At 40.8% G+C, this 24,279-nt stretch overlaps 1 protein-coding gene and 1 non-coding gene across 2 annotated transcripts; both read right to left on the bottom strand.

The window, feature by feature from the left end:
• Positions 1–766: 766 nt before the first annotated feature.
• SLC46A3 (solute carrier family 46 member 3) lies at positions 767–19,660 on the bottom strand. The gene is made up of 7 exons (XM_032150565.2): positions 19,171–19,660; positions 18,485–18,697; positions 13,383–14,253; positions 11,470–11,553; positions 4,636–4,792; positions 2,181–2,261; positions 767–1,645 (listed from the first exon to the last, which is right to left on the bottom strand). The coding sequence occupies exons 2-7, from the start codon at positions 18,671–18,673 to the stop codon at positions 1,636–1,638; spliced, it is 1,392 nt and encodes a 463-aa protein (XP_032006456.1). The 5' UTR covers positions 18,674–18,697; positions 19,171–19,660; the 3' UTR covers positions 767–1,635.
• Positions 4,395–4,496, bottom strand: LOC116467632 (U6 spliceosomal RNA). The gene has a single exon (XR_004247849.1). It is a non-coding gene; the product is annotated as a U6 spliceosomal RNA (small nuclear RNA).
• Positions 19,661–24,279: the final 4,619 nt, after the last annotated feature.

The following is a 24,279-nucleotide window of genomic DNA, read 5'->3' as shown; positions in this document are numbered from 1 at the left end:
CAGTTAGTTGGGTACAGTTTTTTGTTAATGTGTTTTTGATGGGTACATCATGCTACCCCTGTACAATTCTTGCTTTGGGGTTTATAATCTGTTACTGAAAACCCTAGCTATGAATTAGCTGGACTTCATTCAGTAGGGTGAAGTCCATTCATGTGTCATACTGATAGGCACTGAATAACCACGGTCAAGCCAAATCTCTCTGAGATTTATCTTCCTCTTCTGTAAAATGAGGAGAATGAATATCTACTTTATAAACTGTAAGATGCTTTTTGTTTTGGTTTGGGAAGAACCTTGGACAGGAAGGAAAACAAAAATATATCAGTCAATCTGAGAATTAGTTATTACATTGGCCCCAAGCCCAGATGATATTAGCTAAACCTAAAAGGAATGATCTTGGAAATAAGGATTTCTAGTATATTAAATTATGAGTGCCATTCACTAGTCAAGCAATCATTGATTTCCTTAAAGCCCTAAGCAATACTATAAAACAGAAGATTGTATCTACTTTCAAGACATTACAATGAAGTTACTCATTTAGTTGCACTTTAGGGCATTTGTGTTATTATTTATGGTAACTTAGAAAATGGGAGGTATTAAAGGACCTATGAAAATACTGTAAATCAATTTTTAAAAAGTGTATAAGCTGGCATATTTTTCAATTTGTTTGCAAGGCTGGCTTAATGATTGGCATGATAACAGTGGTTACTCTCATAAGGCATTAAATATATAGCTCTAAGTGATTTTTACGAGTAAAAATAAAATTTTGTTTAGTTCAACAAATATTTATTGAGGATATAATGAGTAATCAAAGGTTGTCCGAGTACTCAAGGCGATGATTGTCAGGTAGCAGAAACCATTACAAGTCAATGGAAAATGCTGGGATCGAAGTACACACAAAGAGCTATGGAAGCTCTGTAGGGACTGGGGAGTAAGGAGGGATGTCAAGAAGGCTGCTATGCAGAAGCAGCAATGTTTTGGCTGAGGCTTGAAAGTTTCAATGTAATGTCGGAGGAAGGGCAAATGGAACAGTGTGTGAAAAGACATGGAGGCATGAGAGCACATGGTGTTTTTAGAGACCAAGGTGGACCTCAGGATGAGTGTAAGGCAGTAAGAAATGAGATGGGAAGGGGTCAAATCATGACTGGCTTGCTTGTTTGATCATTTTCCTGTGAGTGACAGCGCTGATGGATTCAAATTTAAGGAGTACAAGATCTGTATTTTAAACATGCCCTTATCCGTATTTATAATTGAACAAGGATAGACAACAGCTGGGTAAGAAAGACTAGAGGCAGAATTCTCAGCCAGGGATCATGGAATGTGAATATCCTTTTACTGACACAAGGAACAAATGTTGGCTCCAAACATTAGATACTTTATACCAGTATTAGTTGTTCACTCAGTTTTTTAACTTCTTTAGAGCAATTTTATTTATAATCTATTTTTCCCAATTACCCATTACATATAGAAATATTATCATGCCTGTCACTGATAACACATATTAAGAAAAGTGAAAAATACATATTCTTTAAAGTGCCTCCCTTTTAAGGATTTTGTATCAACGAAGCACTGATTGTGGAATTCGTGTATAGTCTTCAGAAGTCACAGTATATAAAAGCTCCGACTATCAATAGCAGCTTAACAGGCTCTATAAAACAAAGCATTACCAAGTATAGGTAAAATTATACATATTTGAAACTTATATCATTATTTTCCTACCAATGAGTGATTCATCGTAATTTTCATTATGCCTTCAAAATTATCCCTGAGAGAGGCCAGAAACCCATTCTGCTGATGAAGAAACTGAGGTAAAGATTTCTCTTTGGTCTCAGTGTAAGAGCCTGGAATATGTCAGAGAGATTATTGCTTTTGACCTTATCAAGTTTCTTGATCCCTCCTTACACCCTTAAGTTTTAATGTTTCTCTTCTAAAAGTGAGGTGTATTTGAGATTTGTTCTGTGTATTGCAAGTATATTGCATGATACGCACAAAGTGCTCAAAGTGTGTGGTACCACAAGAAGCTAAAGCCAGGAGCTGTCTCTCTGACTGTTCAGTTTAGAAGAAAAGATATGTAAAATTGGTTCTCAGTGAAGCACTGATTGTGGAATTCATTTATAGTCTTCAGAAGTCATGGTATATATGTGCATTCATATTTTTTTTTTGTTTGTTTAAATCACAGTCACCTGTCTGAAGCATCTTCACTGGATTCTTCTTGTATAAGAAGTTCATAGCTTCCCTCATTCCAGCTGGTACACTTGACAACACTATAAAAGGAAACAAGACATTTTAAAGTTGAGATTAAGACAATACATAAATAAGTAATCTGTTTTCCACCTTTTTTTCCCAGTTACATAGCTTTTAATAAATTATGTAGATTATTAGGAGGAGTATCCTGGCATTTTGAATCCAGCTGACTCATGCATGGTGTTCTTAAAATAATTTTAAAACTACGTGATTTTTTTTCTCTTCTAGACCCCTAAGATATCCCATTTGTCCCATTGTTAACTCTGTGTAGTCCACATAAACTAGTTATAACTAAAGCTATTACTGAAGTTCCTGTTCAATAGCTATAGCTGAAGCTCAGAAGCTTGGACATTTGGAGGTAAGATAGCACGTAATTTTGATTTTTAAAATATTGAGCAGTGTAGGGTTAAAAAAAAACTCAGAAGCCCATCTACTTTTACCTTATTATTAAAGGGACAACTGCCTTTTATCTATCTGTTATAACAGAATTTATAAATATATGAAGACTAAAATTAGAATTACCTATTATTCTACTCACCATGTATGCAATTCTTTTCTTTAATTTAAATGTTATTTTCCTATTTTTTAAAAAAATCTTTTTTTTTTGGTAAAGATGGGGGTCTCACTATGTTGCCAAGATTGGTCTTGAACTCCTGGCCTCAAGCAGTCCTCCTGCCTCAACCTCCCAAAGTGCTGGGATTACAGGCGTGAGCCACGGTGCCTGCTACAATTCTTATTAGTTAAGTCATTTTTCATGAAATGGCTGCCATCATTTACTTAAACATTCTCCCACTGTTGGACAGTTTGGTCAGTTAAAATTTTTTTGCTGTAATTAACGTTTTTATATATCAATTTTTGACAACGTTACTGATTATTTCTTTAGAGTATGTTTCTAAAAGGAATTGCTGGATCAATCACATGAAGTTTGAAAAAAGACCTTTTGATATATTCATGAATTGCTTTATGATACAGCTGAATAGCACTATTATCAACAATGTGTAAGATCAGTTGTCTCATGTGCTTACCAGCACAGCATGTATTGGTAATTTTGTTAATTCAATAGGTGAATAGTCTCTTTTTTAAAAAGATAACTAGTATAAATAACTTTTCATCAAAATTAGAGGAACTGCAAATACTGTTGTTCTCTGTCTGACACAGATCTAGGTATCAGAATTCAATAGAGACAATAAGTACTGAGCTCCTACTATGAGTAAGACATGAGCCAGCCCTTTAAGGAGTTTGCCATCTTGGCAGGATGCTTAACACCTGTGCTTATAGGTACTTTCCTCCCTAACTCAGAGCCTTACCCCAAAGTGCTTAGGAGAAAGCAGAGAAGGCCTGGCTTCTTGTGCCCCCATTGCCTTGATTCCCATCACTGTGCTATGCTATCAGCCACATGAAATGCACAGAGCTCAGCAGAAACAGATTAATGAGCTCTTCATTAATGAGTCAAATAAATTTGCTTGGACATTTCAGCAATCATTCATCTAGCTGGCTCACATTTTTTGTTAAATAGAAAGCAAAAAGAAGGCATAAATATTGCTTTTATATTTATGCTTCTAATCTATCCATTATATGTACTATTCATAAATGGAATTTTGTGCTTCTTTAATTTGAATATTTAAACTTAAAAACATTTAAATATTAAAGTTTAAACAAGTCATTAAAACAAGACAAAGTCATTAAACAAGCCAACTCTGGAAAGAGAACTCAATAGTCAGCACATCCTATCTGCTTTTGTCATTTATACAAGAATCCATGTGAAAGTCAATCTCATTACAGCAATCTTTGACCAACCATCAGGGGCTATTGTACTCTGGGAAATCATAGTTTAAAGGTATACATCTCTAATCTTAGATGCTAATTTAATCAATAATTTAAAGGTGGGGAGTTATAATGAACACAATCTTTCCTTTAGTTCTTCACCCATGTCACTCTCTTTTTCTTCCTAAGTCTCCCAAAATTATTGACAGATGCTTTCATGTATTTTTATTTATTTTAATGAGGTGGGGGTCTTGCTATGTTGTCCAGGCTGGTCTCAAACACCTGGGCTCAAAATGATCTTCCCGTCTCAGTCTCCTGACTAGCTGGGACTTCAGGCATACACCACCATGACCGGCTCTCTTTTTTTTAATTAAAAAAATTTATTTTATTAAAATATGAAACACTTCATGAATTTTCATGTCATCCTTGCACAGGGAGCATGCTAATCTTCACTGCATCATTCCAATTTTGTATATATGCTGCTGAAGCAAGAACTTCATGTCTAAAAGTTCCTGAGAAAAGCACATTCTGAGGCAAAATTTCAACAGATCTATGTAATTTACTGGTGAGGTTAGGGAATTCACTTAATCCATATACCCTTTGATAAAATGATTAAAAATAATGACATACCATAGACTGATGGCTGGAAGTAGTAACAGACCAGCAGACAGCAGGAAAGTGAAGCCAGGGTACCAAGCAACAGTGGCTGAGTAAATTCCATTAAAAGTAGAAGCTGCAGTGACTCCTCCAAGTGTTTCTAAGAAAGCAATACAAGCAAACAGGGTACCTGTTTGGGGTAGGGATATATAGAGAGAAACAGAAAAGGCAGAATTACAAAACAACAAACACAAACTAATGGAGACAACTGTTACTCATTGAAAACAGTAAACATGAGGGCACTGCTTGGTGAATGAAATGAAAGTTATTCCCTGAAAGTCCCTGAGAGGTCAGCAGCCCATTCTGCAGCTGAGGAAACTAAGGGAAAGGTTCTCCTTGGACCTAATGTGAGAGATGTTGGAAACTCCAGATAGCTGAGTTCCAGCGTCCACAGGGCAAAGCTAAAAAGACAATGCAGCTGACTCTTTTGAAAACTGCATGTCTCTCCTCTCTGCCACAGCCCCAGGCAAAGCCACACCTACCCCTGCTCTTCAGGATGCTGTCTCCCACCCTCCGTCCCCATGCTCATCTGTGACACCTGAAAGCGCAGGATGGCTCCTAACAAGCAATGCTTCCTGCAAAGAGCCTTTTGAAAGGGAAAGAAAACCTTATCTGCTCATCAGTCTGGCAAGTGACAGCTGCAGACAAAAGAGAGGAGATTCTTACACATTCTGCAACTGGAATTTTATCCCTCTTCAAAGTCACCAAAAAATCCCCTCACTACTAGATTCTGCATGTTCGACTCATCAAATTAACCATCTTGTGCTCTAGTGAAGGTTTATGCCACAGTTTAATGTTAAGTGATTCTTTAAAACATATGTTTCCACCTTATTGCTTGCAACTGCCTCTGCCCTAAGGTGCCTTACAAGATGAAGAGTGGGGATTCTGCTATGGTCACACTTGCTGTACACCAAAGTTGGTCAAGGGTAGGCCACGCAGCATGGTTCATGAAGTCTGCATGGTCAGTACAAGCTCACAATCAGAGAGAAAGAGACAGTATTCTACCTATAGTTAGTTTTGTCTGGAATCCAAGACCATGTCAGCTGAAGAGTTAAACTTCCAAAAGACAGGCTGGCCATCTTCATGTGCTTTTCTTCCTCTTTGTCAAATTGCTCATCATCAGATATAAAATTTCATGACCATTTTCAGTCAGATTGACCTGGTTTTCTTGGTCTCAGTTCCTATATACGTAGCTTCTGCTTTCTGCAGATTTTGTCAACAAGCCGCTATGCTTGTTCCCTACTTTGCCAAGTTTACTTTTCCATGAAAAACTGCAATGCATTTTTTTATTGACAGTACAAATCATGTAAATAATTGTGTTTGCTTGGACTGATAGGAAGGAAATGGCCAAGCTTGAGGGTTATCTTTCAAAGTTAGATATGGCTTATGTCTATATTCTAATTTTCCCCATGGTCTTCATCTTTTAGACTGTGTATTGATTTTTATCTATTTAAGCTTTTTCATTTTATTGTACATATTCTCATATATTGCTTCAGATTATTCATTGAATGACAGGACATTCATAAAACATACGTCTGTCTCTGCGAAATATCGTGTGCTCACTTACGTGTCTTCTTTTGACTAAAATGAAAGCTTTGTCGATCTGCCTTGCACATCTGCCTTGCTCACAGCTGTATCCCTAGGGCTCAGCTGTCCTGGTGCATGGCAGACATTTAATAAATATTTGTCAAATAAATGAATAAATGCTTAATTCAGGATCCCATTTACCAGTCATCAAGTAGCATGCAGACTTACTGCCTCCATGATTTATGATAATACATTAAGTCGGTTTAATTGGAAGGATGTTCTTCTACTTGTCTAACTACATTATTTTCTTTTATTCTGATCTCTTGCTGCAGCCAGGAATAGTGCTATGGAAAACAGACTGCACAGTATTAGTTCTATTATGTAAGGGTTTTAATCTATTCTTGTTGGGAAATAGGTCAGACACTGCACCATCTGTTCTGATGGAACCATACTATTATGAAGTAGCTTTAGCTTATTGCCCAACTTCTCTGAGCAGTTCAACTTGTTTAATAGTTGCCAGAGATAAAACAGGATTAAAGGATAAGTACAACTGAGTTCATCTTCTAAATTCTGTTTTTTTTAATGCAATAGACCTTAAAAATCAAGTCTGTTTTACTGTATCCCAATTTATAATAACAAGGAGTATATGGGTGATGCCCAGGTAAAATAGTCCAAGGCAGCTTCAGCTATGAGTTCACAGTGGTGCAGAGCGCAGAGATTTCAAAATAATTACCAGAATTCCACTTTCTTACCTTTCTTATTTAAGATAATAGAAATAATGACAGCCACCTGAAAACTTTGGCAGTATTTCCCCACTCCTCTGATTATTTAAAGTGCCTGATATTTTCACAAAATGGCCAATTTAAATAATAATGAAGGATGGGAATACATTTAGTTATAGAAATGTTGACATCAGCCAAAAGGTTGTTTAGTTTGCAGTTAAGAACAAAGTAAGTATCCTAGAATAATGAAGTCACAATTCAGTTACTGTAATTCAAAATAAGAAATGCCAAAATATAAACATTTAAAAATATTACTATATTTAACAGTATGATATGACTTTTTTATTTTTATTTTTCGTAGAGATAGAGTCTCCCTCTGTTGCCCACACTGCTTTTGAACTCCTGGCCTCAAGTGATCCTCCCACCTCAGCCTCCCAAAGTGCTGGGATTACAGATGTGAGCCACTGCACCTGGCGGAGATGACTTTTTAAAAGACTTTAAAAGGATATGAACAGACACTTCTCAAAAGAAGACATTTATGCAGCCAACAGACACATGAAAAAATGCTCATCATCACTGGCCATCAGGTAAATGCAAATCAAAACCACAATGAGATACCATCTCACACCAGTTAGAATGGTGATCATTAAAAAGTCAGGAAACAACAGGGGCTGGAGAGGATATGGAGAAATAGGAACACTTTTACACTGTTGGTGGGACTGTAAACTAGTTCAACCATTGTGGAAGACAGTGTGGCGATTCCTCAGGGATCTAGAACTAGAAATACCATTTGACCCAGCCATCCCATTACTGGGTATATACCCAAAGGACTATAAATCATGCTGCTATTAAGGCACATGCACACGGATGTTTATTGCGGCACTATTCACAATAGCAAAGACTTGGAACGAACCCAAATGTCCATCAATGATAGACTGGATTAAGAAAATGTGGCACAAATACGCCATGGAATACTATGCAGTCATACAAAAGGATGAGTTCATGTCCTTTGTAGGGACATGGATGAAGCTGGAAACCATCATTCTCAGCAAACTATCGCAAGAACGAAAAACCAAACACCGCGTGTTCTCACTCACAGGTGGGAATTGAACAATGAGAACACTTGGACACAGGAAGGGGAACATCACACACTGGGGCCTGTCGTGGAGTGGGGGGAGGGGGGAGGGAAAGCATTAGGAGATACACCTAATGCAAATGACGAGTTAATGGGTGCGGCACACCAACATGGCGCATGTATACATATGTAACAAACCTGCACGTTGTGCACATGTACCCTAGAACTTAAAGTATAATAAAAAAAATTTTAAAAAGCCTTTATAAACTAAACCAAATATAAACAAAAATAAACTATACATCTTGACAGCTCTATTTTAGCTCTAAGTCAAAGCAGGTAAATTTTTTTTCCCAACAGCTTTATTGGGATATAATTAACATCCCACAAACCTCACCCTTTTAAAATCTGCAATTCAGTGGTTCTTAGTATGTTACAGGTTTGTGCAACCATCACCACTATCTGTGGAACATTTTCATCACCCCAAAAAGAAACTGTATACCCATAAGTAGTCATTCCCCTTCCCCAGCCCCAGTCAAACCCTAATCAAATTTCTGTCTCTATGGATTTGCCTATTCTGCACATTTCACATAAACAGAATCATATTTAAATGACAATATGTGGCCTTTTGGGACTAGCTTCTTAAATTTGGCATCATCATTTCATAGTTCATGTTATGGTATGTAACAGAACTATCTTTCTTTTTATTCCAGAAGAGCAGTTTGCTGGATGGATAAACCACATTTTGTTTATCCATCTGTCAGTTCATGAACATTTGCATAGGTTTCACTTTTTGGCTGTTATGAATAATGCTGCCATGAACAAGATTTTATGTGGACATATGCTTTCGCTTCTCGGGGTATGTAAGTAGGGGAGGGATTGATGAGTCATAAGGCAACTAACTTTCTGAGGAACTGCCAAACTGCTTTGCACAGCTGCTGCACCGTTTTATGTTCCCACTCGCAGTGTATGAGGGCTCCAGTTTCTCCACTTCCTCATCAACACTTGCTATGGCCTATTTTATTTTGGCCACCCCACCCACTCTGTGGTTTTGCTTTGCATTTCCCTGATGGCTAATGATATCCAGCATTTTCATGTGCTTATTGGTCACTTGTATATCTTCTATTCAAATCCTTTGCCCATTTTTAAATTGAGTTGTCTTTTTGTTGTTGAATTTTAAGAGTTCTTAAAATTCTTGATGTTGTCTTTGAAACATAATTTTTCAAAGGATAAACTTTGAATGAAGTTTTTGGATGAAGTCTAATCTATCAATTTTTCCTTTGTTCTTGTGCTTTTGGTGTCATATCTAAGAAACTATTGCATAATCCAAAGAAGCAGATAGATTTTTACATAGTTTATATAAATTTTTCCATTCTTTATTGGTTTACAAAGTAATCATCATCACATCATCTATAAACAGATGTGTGAATATATAGCTACATCTTATGAGTGAAAAATAAGAGGCCAGACGTGGTGGCTCACGCCTGTAATCCCAACACTTTGGGAGGCTGAGGCGGGCTGATGACCTGAGGTCAGGAGTTTGAGACCAGCCTGGCCAACATGGTGAAACCCCGTCTCTGCTAAAAACACAAAAATTAGCCAGGTATGGTGGCAGGAGCCTGTAATTCCAGCTACTCGGGAGGCTGAGGCAGGAGAATTGCTTGAACCCAGGAGGCAGAGGTTGCAGTGAGCCGAGATCGCACCATTGCACTCCAGCCTGGGCAACAAGAGCAAAACTCCGTCTCAAAAAGAGAAGAAAAAAAGAGAAAGTAAAAGAAGAAATATATTTTTAATTTATTGAATTATGTAGTCTTCTCCAGTATCGACTAAACTGGTAAAAATACAATAGCATAATTATAATTATTCATAAATCAAATAAGTACATTCACAGCACCGGGCTAAGATATGACATGAAAGAAAGTGCCAGGCCGGGCGCGGTGGCTCACGCTTGTAATCCCAGCACTTTGGGAGGCCGAGGCGGGCGGATCACGAGGTCAGGAGATCGAGACCACGGTGAAACCCCGTCTCTACCAAAAATACAAAAAAAAAATTAGCCGGGCGAGGTGGCGGGCGCCTGTAGTCCCAGCTACTCGGAGAGGCTGAGGCAGGAGAATGGCGTGAACCCGGGAGGCGGAGCTAGCAGTGAGCCGAGATCGCGCCACTGCACTCCAGCCTGGGTGACAGAGCGAGACTCCGTCTCAAAAAAAAAAAAAAAAAAAGAAAGTGCCAATGTCTAATAAGATTCATATGATACAAAAGGGAAGGAGGACAAGCCCATATGCCTGATATCTAACTAGTAACTAGTTCTCACTGGAAATTTAATTTTTGTCTTTGCTGCATCCTGGTTATTCTCTGCCTGCCCCTTCAACTGTCTGACTTTATGTACCCTGCTCTGTGCTTGGGAGGCTGACCCCACAAATTATATGACTTGGACTTTCTTGCTGGCCCAAGTTCCTGCTGCTCTTGGTTAAAAGGATGAAGGGGGAGAAAGGTTATGGTGTTTCTTCTCTGCTTCCTATCTGGGGCATCTCTCTGGCTGCCTCGAAAATGCCCGCTCTCTATAATGGCCTTCATGAAAGTCTCTTGATTGAACCAGCTGAGTGGGACCCCGTTTTCTGCCAGGACTCTGAGTCAGGCCCAGCTGTGACATTTGTAGGGGCCACTGTAAGAACATTATCAGAGGCCTATATATTATATTCTAAGGATTTAAAAGTGGTCAGTTATATTTGAAATCTGGCTAACTGTTAACTAAAATATATTATGCCTTCCTACTGTGAAAAATATCCCTTTGTAATGAATGATCTAGGAGACCCGCACACACTTAGGATTCTCAGACGTTTTCAGAATTCCATGTAGGAACAGGGTAGCCCAGGGTGAACTGACCCTCAGCCCTTGGTGCCCAGCTGGAGCCCACCCCCATTCTGCTCTACCCCCTGCACCACCCTGCTCAGAAAGGGTCATTACAGGGTGTGGAGCAGCCCCACCCTGCGATTCCAAAGTCCAGCCACACCCTCTATAAGGAATTGCCCCTTGGCTCCTTCCTTGGTCTACAGATGAGCACACTGGGCATAGTCCACCCGCAGGAGAAGGTGGCTGAGCAAGAGGATCATCCAGGCCCTTACTGAACTGAGCCCAGAACTGTCTGGGCTGGGAATTGCAGGGACCCAGGTGGGCAGAGTTCAGTCTAGAAGGAAGGAGATGTGGTGAGCTCCCAGTGGGCATCTCCCACTTGGCCCTGAGAGCTCCTTTCTTCTTAGGGCGGGGCACGGCCCAGAGCCGAGCGAACTCTCTAAAGTACAAGGCCCTAGGCAGGGGCTCCCTTGCAAGAGTGTAAGCCTCTTCCTCACAGAGCTTACCACTTTATTCAAAAGGAGATCCGTGCATAAAAAGGGCTATAGAATATTCTGAAGCATTAAACATTGATTGTACACAGATTTGAGTCTGTAAAGATGGTAGATTCATATTTCTTAAGCAAATTAAACTCACCTTGTTCAGTCGAACGAACCACTTTTGACAACATGGACCGTAGAACAGAGAATGGCACAATAATGAAAAGGAACGGCACCCTGGCTGTGAGAGAAAGGATTCAAAATCACTGGCTCATTCTGAAAGCTAATGGCCAATTTAAAATAGGAAACACTTTCACTCTGTCTAAATATTTCCTTTTCTACAAGCATCCTAACTCACTGTATCTAAAAATTGAATTAATTAATTGTAGAACTCTGTTTGATGAATTAAAGTAGACTACGGACAGGTCAGTTTAAGGTTACTTTACTCTAGAATTCTTATTCCAGTACAGAGAACAAGAGTTCATGTAATTTTTAGGCCTAGATCTATTTATATAATCTGCCGATTAAGACTGATCTGCTGGCCGGGCACAGTGGCTCACAACTGTAATCCCAGCACTTTGGGAGGCCAGGGAGGGCAGATCACCTGAGTTCGGGAGTTCGAGACCAGCCTGACCAACATGGAAAAATCCTGTCTTTACTAAAAATACAAAATTAGCCAGGCGTGGTGGCACATGCCTGTAATCCCAGCTACTTGGGAGGCTGAGGCAGGAGAATCACTTGAACCCAGGAGGTGGAGGTTGCAGTGGGCCCAGATCATGCCACTGCACTCCAGCCTGGTGACAGTGTGAGACTCCCACTCAAAGAAAACAAAAAAAACAAAAAAAACTGATCTGCTTATTTTCCTAATTATATATTAACCTCTTATTTAGCAAATTGTGACTGCTAATTCATTTTTGTTTGTACTTTTTTCAGACTTGGCACTCTTAGTGTTAGCATGCCTTTATTATATTGATTCATTTATTGGTAAACTGTTCCTTTATCATCTTGCCTGTTCATCTTTGTGGCAGAATAACTTCATAAACACAAATTACCTCTGGTCTTCAGTTATGACCCTTAATAGTCAGTAGTTTTAATTACATCATAAAATAGTAAAATATGACATTAGCAGACCACTTTACAGTTCTCAAAGTGTTTTCACATAGATTAACTTACCTGGCCTTGGCAGCTCTTAGGGAGACAGGGAGAAAAACTGGCCATTATTGAATGGTAGGGATTGTGCTAAGCGAGTGCTTGACAGCTACCTAATGTTCACTGTAATCCTCTAAATTAGGTAGTACCACGCCCATTTTACAGATGAGAAAATGAGGGCTGAGCGTAGTTCAGTAACTTGCCCAAGATCATCTAGTACTATAGATGGAAGTTAGGCCCAATTCTGTTTGGTCACACTGCTTCCCTGCAAGATAGTAAGGGGTTAACACCTTTATTAGAGAAAAGAGTAAATTGGACCTTTCCCAGAGTCTCATTTTATAGTTCCATAGCCTTTTTCAATGCAGTATCTCATTTGAATCCTGCAAAAACAGTTATAAGGTAGGTAGTTAAGGAAGCAGTCTAATTTGCCAACCAGCAATTCATCAAAAATCAATTTATGAAATGGCCAATTTGCTGAAAGATCAACTTGCAAAAACTGTCTTTAAAAAATTTCTCCTTGAATATATTAAATTGATATAGTTTTTTCTTATAAGTATTTTTAGTATACTTTATATCATTGTCCTAAATATTTTTATGGAAAGTAGTCTCATTAGCAGCATTTTAAGAAATTTTCACTTTAATGAAAGCTATATTGAAGAACTGATTCATAAGAAGAATGTTCCTCAAAACAATTTTGAGGCAAATATACAAATTTGGGAAACTGTGATTATTCAGTGAATTAAATTTTTAAAGCGAATTTGGCTTTTGGCTTATTGACTCCTGGCAAACTAGCTATTACCCTTTAATTGAACTAGAATGGCTTAAATAGACGGCTTTATATTAAAGTTTCTCCCGCAGAAGACTAAGTTCATTTTATATGAATATCAAATACATAGTTCTAAAGCCACACTTGGAACTCACCTAAAAGCATCATCAGTGTTGTACTGGCAAACGCGGTCATAGCCATTCCTGTCATCGTGGTAAAAATCCCAATGAAGGCCATATGAATATCTTCCATACAATAAGAAAAAAGCCATATTCCTAGGAAACTAGTCAAAAAAGAGGCACTACCCAAAGCTGATCCATAACCTATAAAAACTTCATTCCAGCAGAGTGGTGAATCCAATTCATAAAGGATAAAAATTGGGGCAATGCCAGTCACCACAAAAAAATAAGTGATTATTGTAAAAAGTAACGAACAGAGCAAAAATCGTCTCTTACCAGAAGCATTTTTAAAAAGCATGTAAGTTCGGTAAAATAGGTTTTTGAAGCCTTCACTACATGACATAGTAACATTCTGAGATGAACACTCTTTCACTGGATCTCCGAGAAAAAATAAAATATACATCAAATTAACAGCAAGAGACGCAGCAATAATTAGAAACGACCACTCAAAACCTAGCTCTCTAATAAAATAGCCAGATGACAGTCCTGTTAGTCCAGTAACAAGTCCAAGTAGAAAGTCAATGATAGCTATTCGAATTGTTTTTTGTTTGTGTTCTTTACACTGATCAACTATATAGGCAAAGCAAGCTCCCCAAAATGTGGTATAATTGCCACAAAATGCACCAATGAAGGTAGATGCAATCAAAAGCTGGAATGGAAAGGCAAAATAGCAAAGCAAACAGAGCCAAACGCTGGTTGCAAGAGCACCAACGGAAGACAAAATCATGGGGAATTTTCGTCCGTAGTGATCACTAATAGATAAAAGTATGAATGTAGACACTAGACCAGGAATTAATCCACTTATGTCCATCTGCAGATTAAAACGTGACACTTTTTTCTGAACTTCCTGCAAAGAAATAAAAAGAAGACAATGTGTTTACAGTAGTTTACACAGTGTGCATAAAAATATCATGGTGCATATGCTTTTTTCCCTGTGGCCAGTAGGTTATGGGTGGGGAATCTCTGGTGGATGGGCAGGACTAATAGAGCTTACATTTTCATCCAGTTTATAAAGCAATACAGACTGAATATCCCTTATCTGAAATGCTTGAGACCAGAAGTGTTTAGGATTTTGGATTTTTTCAGACTTTGGGATATTTGCATGTATATAATGAGATACCTTGCAGATGGGACTCACATTTAAACACAAAATTCATTTATGTTTCATATATACCTCATACATATAGCCTGAAGGTAATTTTATACAATATTTTAAACAATTTTGTGCATAAAACAGTTGCCATTGAGTACTTGTGTGTGGAATTTTACACTTGTGGTAATATGTGGTGATCAAAAAGTTTCAGATTTTGGCCAGGTGTGGTGGCTCATGCCTGTAATCCTCATATTTTGGGAGGCCAAGGCAGGAGGATCACTTGAGTCAGGAGTTTGAGACCAGCTTGGCCAACATGGTAAAACCAAAAAATACAAAAAAAAAAAAAAAAAATAGCTTTTATTTAGGGAGAGCTTGGCTGTTGCCCTTATTTTTTTTAACCTATGTCTTCACAGATAATTAGTGAGAAACATATTCCTTTATTTACTAAATAAAAGAATTTAAAATAAGATAAAATTGAAAGAGGAGCCTTACACTGTCTACAGATGGTAGCGTACCATGGCTGAGTGTAGTGGCTTACGCTTATAATTCCAGCACTGTGGGAGGCCAAGGGGGGAGCATCGCTTGTGCCCAGGAATTTGAGACCAGCCTGGGCAACATAGCGAGACCCTGTCTCTAAAAATAAATTTAAAAAAATTAGGCCAGGCACGGTGGCTCACGCCTGTAATCCTAGCACTTTGGGAGGCCGAGGTGGGCGGATCACTTGAGGCCAGGAGTTTGAGACCAGCCTGGCCAACATGGCAAAACCCTGTCTCTATTAAAAATACAAAAATTATCCAGGCGTGGCGGCGTACACCTGTAGTCTCCATTACTTGGGAGGCTGAGGCAGAAGAATTGCTTGAACCCGGGAGGCAGAGGTTGCAGTGAGCTGAGATTGTGCCATTGCACTCCAGCCTGGGTGACAGAGTGAGACACCATCTCAAGTAAATAAAAATAAAAAGTAAATAAAGGTGGTAGTATGTCATGACCTGAGGAGTAAGATAAACTCAACTTCCAAGGACCAAAATGACAATGACAGATGACATACACACACAGATTGGAAGATGTGTCAATCATTACACTAGTTATTTGATGGAAGAAATTTTGCACGATCTTAAAACATTTTTTGCTTGCCATTTCTCTGTATTTTCCAAAGTCAATATAAAAAGCGTGTGCCATTTGTATACTGGGAAATGCTAAGCTGATTTATAAAACAGATTTAAACCTTTTTTAGTCATTGAATGAATCACTGAAGGCCTCCTGGGAAACAAAAATGTTCCTTTGTCCTAAGGAGCAAACGGAGAGTAGGCCACCACTCCAGCGTGGGTGGCAGGTGAGGGTAGGGGTGGTTTCTGGTTCCCAGAGGTCTAAGAGCACCAACTTTAAGGGAAGGGATCTAGAGTAGTAGGTTCTCTTGAATATTAATCCAATTAAGAAACAATAAATGAAAAAGTCAATCTGAAAATTTGGCAAAAATCTTTGACATGAGACCACTGCTCTGGGCAGTAGGGGGTTCTCAGCAGCTGGGCCAGGCTGGAGGTGGGCCAACACTTGCCACCTGTACGGTTGCAGAAGCCACCAAGCTGGCTGGACCAAGGCCCATCTTCCCTTACTCCAAGAGGGCAAGAGCAGCAGACTTTCCCAGACATTCTAGTCCTCTCCTCCCTGGTCCCTCCCACTGCAACCAGGGGGCCTGCTCCTACGGGTCAGCCAAAAGAAAGCACAGAATCAAATACAGAAATTGATGAGCCTGTAAGGAGAGGTTTGTTAAAGGATACAAAATTACAGCTAGACAGGAGGAATGAGTTCTAGTGTTCTGTAGCACCACAGGGTGACTACAGTTAACAGTAATACATTATATAGTTTCAAATAGCAAGAAGGAGGATATTGAATGTTCCCAACACAAAGAAATGAGAGATGTCTGAGTTGATGGATATGCTAATTAGCCTGATCTGATCACTATACATTGTATGTATCAAAACACCACTGTATACTCCATGAATATGTACAATGATTATTTGTCAATTAAAAAAATAAAATAAGGCCGGGCATGGTGGCTCACACTTGTAATCCCAATACTTTGAGAGGACCAGGCAGGAGGCTCACTTGAGGCAAGGAGTTCAAGGCCAGCCTGGGAAACAGAGCAAGACCCTGTCTCTACAAAAAAAATAAAAATATAAAAAAATAAAAAATTAGCTGAGTGTAGTGGCACGTGCCTGTAGTCCCAGTTACTCAGGAGGCTGAGGTGAGAGGATCCCTTGAGCCTGGGAGTTCAAAGTTGCAGCGAGCTATTACCACGCCACTCCACTCCAGCGTGGGGAGCAGAATGAGACCCTGTCTCTAAAAGTACCAGACACGCATAAATACATAATAAATAAAACAAAAAACACTTCAGGTGATTCCAGTGTCCAGTCAAGGTTAAAAAACACTGTGTTAGAGGTTCCAGGATGGGATTCAAGTATGCCTATTAACAAACGTCTCCAGAGCCAAAATCTGAAGAGCATCCCTGCTGTAGGACCCCAACTTTGAAACTAAGAGGATTTGTTAAACTCTATTCTGTTTATGTGTGTTTTTCTCAACCTAGAGAGACTCTGGGCTTCATGGGTTCAGAGCCGTTTTGCTTATCCTTGTCACCACAGGATAATGTATGATAAACATTTGTTTAATGCATGAATAAACACTTAAAAAAAGAAACTGTGAGCCGATCGAAGCTTCTCACTCCCGGGAATGACATAGGAGACATTCTTGAAGGGAGATAAGACCGCTGGGTGAGACCCAGGGCCCTTCTTTTTTATGACCTTACTCTATGCCAGAAGCGTGATGTCTTCCAGGCTGCTCAGAAATAATCACTTCCAAGAAAACGTTTCCCATGGGAATGAGGAAATGAGTAAGATTAGGGGTTGTGCCAAATTGCCTAGCCTCACCCCAGCAAGGTTCCACCTGACACCTCGGGAAGTGCTAGAACCTTGCCTCTGGGGCGGTTTGCCATTTCCTCCTTCTCAGGCTCTTCTCTCAGTCACAGAGACTCACAGAGCCAGCAGGAGGTGACTCAACTCCTTTTAATTCATTTCATCTTTCACTGGGAAGGCAGCACCACTCCTTTACAATCACAAAATATCCCCGAGAAGAAGAGTTTAGAGTTTACAGGTGTGATTTGTTTTTGAGGCATTGTAGAAAAAAAAAAAAAAAAACATTTCCAAACCTGGATACTATCTCTTTGCATTTTGAAATGGTAGACTTTTGTCAAAAACTGCCCAAGGGACCCGGAGAATGGTGAAGTGCCTCCTGTTTTACACACAAAAAAACTGGGGAGGTTGCTGGAGAGGGAGGAAGAAATCCTCCTTAATATCTGGCTAAACATCTTCGGTGTCAACCTGGGTACTCCCCACTCCAGATATCCCCACACAGCTGCTCCTCAACACGTGAGAGCCAAGGCTGATTTGATACCACCACCAAATAATAAACGCTCCTCCACCCCACCCTGTGACAAACACTGGCCCACAATCTTCAGTGATGGGCCACTTTCTAGAGTCCCTGAAAGCTGGGACATGCAGAAACAGTAAAAGGATTGGGGAAGAAGAGAGCAAGCGAGAAACAGAAACACCATGTTTCAGCCACCCCTGTCCACCAAGTAGCTCATTCCACCCTGCCCTGCCCCAATTTTCAGACTTTAAAATTTTTTTTTTTAGGACAAAGCAAGGAGACAGCCACAAAGGAGATGACACTGTGGTGAAATTTTCCGAGAGAAAGGAGAAGAGCTAGTGTCACAGAGCAGGAGGGTGTTTTAAGAAGAGGCAGATTTGAAAAGTGTCAGGAAACTTCAAATGAGGTGAGATCCCAGTAACGGCCATTAGGTTTGAGATTTAGGACTTCCATGGCCGCCCTAGGGAGAGCAGTGGGTGATGAATTCAGGGTCCTCTTTGACTCAAAAGCCCGGTACACATTCCCATTTTATTTATTAAATACTATGAATATTGTAATTTCTTACCTCCTGGAATGCAAAAATTGGGCTGCTTTTGTTTTTTTCACACTCAGAAATATTGCTATCAGATGAAAAAGTGTAGTTGCCAGTTTCTTCCCATATTCGCCGATAAATATATTGCGTTGTCAGTGGACTGGTCAAAGTCATAGCAAATGCACTAAGGAAAATGGCAGGTTCTACAAATAAAATCTTCATATTGCCTGGGTAGGTAGCTGTACTCTATAAAAAGTGAAAACGGAGAAAGATCATCTGTCTCATCCCAGAGGCTAGATATTCAAAGATGGGGAAGTTTGAGCAATTTTGTGGAGTAAATGTTTAAACAAGCAAACTAGAGAACAGAAAAGGCAGTAAGCACTTTCTCAGAGAATAACTTTTACTTTGGAGTAGAGTACTCTGTAACAACCTGAGGCTGCCATGCTTTCCATTTTTATGATTAGGACATTGTAGGACTCAAGCCGTCTTTGAGTCTTTGAAATCATAAATTGTCACCCATCTTGGTTAGCCAATGATCACAGTACAGTTCCCACACTGTATATTGCCAACTGGTTTTTCCTAAGTTCAACAATGAGGTTCCTTTTGGGAAGCGACAGTTGCACAATTGTTATTGTTATTTTGCTGCGTATTAACAACGGACAGGGAGGGGGCGTTTTAAAAAGCAGCTCCCAATCGAAAGGGCCTTATTTTTAACTCACCCCACGATTACAGTCTTCCTGCCAGGCTGGGTGCAGGTCGGGCCGTGCCAGGGGCTGTGGCCTCGGATGCCCTGCGCTCGTGCGCGCCCGGGTTCAAGGGCAGCCTCTGGACTGGGGCAACAGAGGACGCGCCGGGCACAGTAACCTCGGACTACGCGGCCGGCGCTGGGGTGGGGAGGGTACTTTCCCGTCGAACTCGACCAAATTACGCTTGTCGGGGAGTCTCAAGCGTATTGTAAAGCAAACCACGGCAAGCGCACTTCCGCGTCCCGAGTGACACCTGCACGGTTCCCCGCGCAGCCCTCGGCTTCCCCGCGGCCCTGCGGACCTCGGCCTCAGCGCCGCGCGGCGGGGCGCGGAGCAGCTGCTCCTTCTGCGCAGTGGACAATCGGCCGATCGGCGCCTCCGTCAGTCGGTCCGCGGCCCTGCCAGCGCTCGGCGGTGACTCGGCCGCAGCCAGCTGAGCATCGCTGTCCGCCGAGGAGGCGGGGTCGGCTGCCGCGGCGCTCTCACTGTTCTACCCGGCTCTCCTGCGATTGGGCCCAGAGCGGCCGGTGCCCCAGCGGCGATTGGTCCACCCGGACGTCACTCTCCCCCGCAGAGTGGCTAGTGGATCTTGCACCCACCCTCGGAGGCCCGGAGTGGATCCCGCGCGACCGAGCAGCCAGTCAGCACCGCTGTTGAGTGGTGGGCCGCGCCGCAGGCTCAACAGCTCTGGAGTTGCGAAGCATTTCTGAATCCGAATATCCTTTCTCATAGAAACACATAAAACAACTGTTGCAAAAGTAACATATTTGGGCTGTAGCCCCCAGCAGGATCCCGGTCGGCCGGCGCCGGTGCCCGCAGAAGAGGGGAATGGGCGCAGGTGGAGGGCATAGGAAAGAAAGTGCTCAATGCAGAGTTAGCGGAGAGTTGGAATGTGGTCGCTGGCTCTTCCTGGGGAGGGGAGGGGGGACTTGGGCAAATCGTTAAATTTTCATGAACCTCCATGTCTTTATCTGCCACGTGGGGATAATAGCAGTCTTACAGGGTTGTCTAATTAAACACTCAGCTTGTATACACAACATAGCCCCTGGACATAGGAGGAGTTGTCAGTGCTCTCCAACACACCCACCAGGAACACCTTGCAGTAAAAGAATTGAGCTACTACTTCTTGAAGCCAGGAGAAATGCATGCATGAGGAACCGTGGGGGCATCTCAGTAAGAAGGTGTTAGAATTTACTATGGGCTTGTGTTACATGATTTTGGGAAGAGTTCAAGAAAGCAAGGCCTTACTCTGGATTGGCTGCTGTCAGGAAGTGGCAATAATTCTATGATTGGGTATCTTAATAAGTCTTATTTAGAAGGAGTCAAGACTAGACAGAGGCTAAAGCCATGAATGATAAAGAAGCAACAGTCACACATATTTGTCATTTTTGTGGTTTAGACAATGCCTACATTTTGTCCGTGTTCAGACAAAATTATGACGTGGTCTTGTTTTTGTCTTGATCGTGGTTACAGAATGCCCTTGTCTGACTTTGGTGTTCTGTGAAATTGTTTTCATTCGACAGAACACCATGGTCCAGAAAAGTTCTTAGCAACACCAAGGCCCAGCTGATAGTTCCAGCACCTGGATGTCAGAGCTGCTTTCTCTTCCTCATCACTCCTTAAATGACAGTTATGTCACTGAATGTAGAGTTAAACGTCTTAGGTTTGAGTCCTAATTGATACTTAGTAGCTGGTAACCTTGGACTTGCCACTTAATCTTACTTCTCAGCTTCTTCAAATCAGCATTTATGAAGCACTTGTTATGAGTTTCAAACAATGGAGCATGGATATTGGAAAGAAGATAAACAAACGTGAGTAAGATACAGTTTGCAAGGAACACATAATATTTTAAATTGCAGTACTTTGTGCTAAGTACTGTATTATTCTAAATGGCACTTAGAAGATGTCCTTTTTTTTTTTTTTTTTTTTTTTTTTTGAGGTGGAGTCTCGCTCTGTCACCCAGGCTGGAGTGCAGTTGCAGGATCTTGGCTCACTGCAACCTCCCCCTCCCAGGTTCAAGCGATTATCCTGCCTCACCCTCCTGAGTAGCTGGGGTTACAAGTGTGCGCCACTATGCCCGGCTAATTTTTGTATTTTTAGTAGAGACAGGGTTTCACCATGTTGACCAGGATGATCTTGAACTCCTGACCTCAGGGGACCTGTCCACCTCAGCCTCCCACAATGCTGGGATTACTGGCATGCGCCACCACACCCTGCTGAAGACGTCCTTTCTTATGGGGCAAAAATAATTAATGACCAATATACTTCCACGCTTTGCGTTCCGACTCTTCCACACAAAGAAGAAAGCCAGGTCTTCTTAGTGAGTTCTGCTGCTGATCTCTATGGTAACAACGGTCATTATGGAAGCCTTTTTTTTTTTCAAGTAATATTAAGTGCTTGAGTATGTATTGAAGAAGCCTTGACTGTTAATTGTCACTCTATTGGGCACTGTGGAGTAAAAGCAATTCTAAAACCAAGTATATGGAAACCATCAAGACCTGTCACTCCTGTTTCTCCACAGCTATTGTTGCTCCTCACAGGCTCCCACTCCAGCCTTCTTCCTTCAAAGACTCTGAGAGAGGAAATCAAAAATAAAAGCAAGTGTGCAAGGGGCAGTGGCCATTCACCAGACATAATCTCCCTGGCCGTGTTTCTGAAACGTAGATCGAGAGGTGTATTCTTCGGGAAAGGGGTCTCCAGGATTTTGAAATTTTTATGTTTTCATTTAAATGACCTAGAAATTTTAATGTTAGCATATTATGAATTATCTTGTAATCAAGTACTGACATTTTATTTCAGTGTCTACATTTGTATTTCTGCTTATGGTCACATTAGCTCCAAGCAGCCGTACCTAAATGATGTCAGACTAATGAGAAAAGAAGTGGACTAAATATATAAATGATATGCCCAAACTAAGTGAAGACCAAACAATGTCATATCATGCTGTTCAAGAGAAGTTTCCATAGTATTCCAATAAGAGGTATGGTTGGGAGACTTAAGTCATCGCCTTACACACAAATAGACATACTGAACTCAGAAGAACACATACTGTGCTGGGCAGTGCCATGGTCAAATGGCAAATGCCAGAATGGAATAGAGTAGCTATGAGATTTTGTTGGTTTCAAGAAGAAAATGGCTTGTTTACTTCTGATCAAATCAGCAAAGTATGATGTGATGAAAATACCTCAATTATACCAATTTCTGCTTAGTAGATGATTGTCAAAATGGCTCTGATAAGAGTAATGTGATACAACTCTAAGCACAAATTGTTGAAGGGAAATGTGATCTAATCATATGACCTTGGTCAATAAGTTTCCAAAATAGGCCTCAGTAGGTCTTATCTACTTGAGAATTTCATAACCTGATGTCAGCCTTGTCTTTCTTGACCTCTGTTGCTTTGGATACTGTGAAACAGATTCCTCCTTCTGGAAATGTTTTCCCCCTTTGGGTTCCATAACCTGATTTTCGTCCTGCTACCGTGAGAGCTCCGTCTCGGTTTCCTCTGTGAGCTTGCTTCTCAGATGGTGCTGTGCCTCAGGCCCTATCTCAGCTCCGACCTCTTCCTAGTCAATTTCATATGCACTTATGTCTCTGCTACCACAAATATGCTGATCATTTTCAAATCTCTTATCTCAAGCCCACCCTCTTCTCTTGAACTTGACACCAAGAACTTCCTTTTATTTGTATTAAAAACAAAAGCAAAAAAAAAAACAAAAAAAAACCAAAAAAACTCAAACCCCATAAAACTGTATACTTTAAATGTACAAAGCAGATCTCATCCTCTTCATACATCTGATATCCTCTTATAATCCTTGTTTTAGTCAGTGACTTCACCTGTCCAGTTAACAGATACGGAGACTTAGGACTCATCCCTGACTTTTTGGTCATTAAATGCATTGCAAATATTTTACGTCATAAATATAACTAGTATTATCTATACCTTTTTCAGGTGTGTGGCTGTAAGGAAAGTAGGTCCCTGGTTTAGTAGCATTCAGACTGAGCATCTCTTTTTTGGCTTGGCTAAGGTGATGGGCTCTGTCTTGCTATTGGTCTATTGCTGAGTGGCATTTGAAAGTTGTTGAAAAGGTGAACAAAATGCAAAGCGATCAAGGAGTTCCCTTGTAAATCAGAACTCCTTACCCTTTCCCTCTAAGGTCTCAAGTTATTACAACACTTCTGATGGCCTGGGATGGTCCTAAGAAGGCTCACTTGTCAGAAATGTACAATAACAGCCCTCAAGGAGGAATCCACCGTGTTGGTGGTGATAGTGGTGGTGGAGTTGGTGGTAGTGTCTTATCCTGGGGGAGGGTCAGTGAGGAACAGAGTCATGTGATTGCATCACAACCTGGTCTACCACCTTGGACCCTGGGGTTTGTCAAGAGAAATGGCTGATTAATTGTAAATGCAACTATCTGTCACTAGAGTTGTAACCAGGAACCCAGGGTCCTATGGTGTGGAGTACCCATTGCCACAACCTTTATGCCTGGGAGCTGAACATCTTGTTTCTGGTACCAGCCTCACCAGAGCAGTGGTTGGAACCTTAGGCAGAGTGACTAGACTTCTCAGTTTCTTTTCTGCATAACGATAGTAAACAGGACTACCTCATTTGGACTAAGTAAGCACCTGGAGGATTTTACTTTTCAAGGAAGGAAGCGCTCAGAGAATGAAGAATGCACTTCTTACAAGCAGTAGGATGAAGCTCTAATTTGATTTATCTGTGTAGTGACTTAAATTTGGCTTATTTCCTATAGCAGCAGGTAAAAGCTCCTAGAACAGGGGATGGCAATTGGTGGGTATTCAATAATGTGTGGATTTGAATCTCACTCTTGCTTAATCAGACACACCTCATACTATCTTTGAGAAATTATAAACAACAACCCGGCCACCACTCCAAATTGACATTTCCCCTGCGGAAGAGTCAGTCCAGCCTTAACGGGCTTGGGAATAGCAGGAAGAAAGGGTTTAAAGCCAGTGAGTAAATTAAATTCCCATGCATGTGACTTCACAATATAGCCCTCGTTTAGAAGGTTAGCCCACCTGTTTCCACTCCAGCTCCTTACCCTTACCCCAGGCCACCACTGT

The sequence above is a fragment of the Hylobates moloch genome, unplaced genomic scaffold (genome assembly GCF_009828535.3).
Source record: "Hylobates moloch isolate HMO894 unplaced genomic scaffold, HMol_V3 SCAFFOLD_4, whole genome shotgun sequence".
In the NCBI taxonomy this organism is placed as follows: domain Eukaryota; kingdom Metazoa; phylum Chordata; class Mammalia; order Primates; family Hylobatidae; genus Hylobates; species Hylobates moloch.
Note: the sequence above shows the minus strand (reverse complement) of the source record. Positions and strands in the feature narration are given on the sequence as shown.

Bases quoted from the DNA above. Each gene is read 5' to 3' on its own strand.
- SLC46A3 (XM_032150565.2), bottom strand. From the start codon at position 18,673: ATGAAGATTTTATTTGTAGAACCTGCCATTTTCCTTAGTGCATTTGCT. The intron at 14,254-18,484 runs GTAAGAAATTAC...ATTTCTTTGCAG, and splicing joins CAATTTTTGCATTCCAGGAG to GAAGTTCAGAAAAAAGTGTC. The intron at 11,554-13,382 runs GTGAGTTCCAAG...TTTCTCTCACAG, and splicing joins AACACTGATGATGCTTTTAG to CCAGGGTGCCGTTCCTTTTC.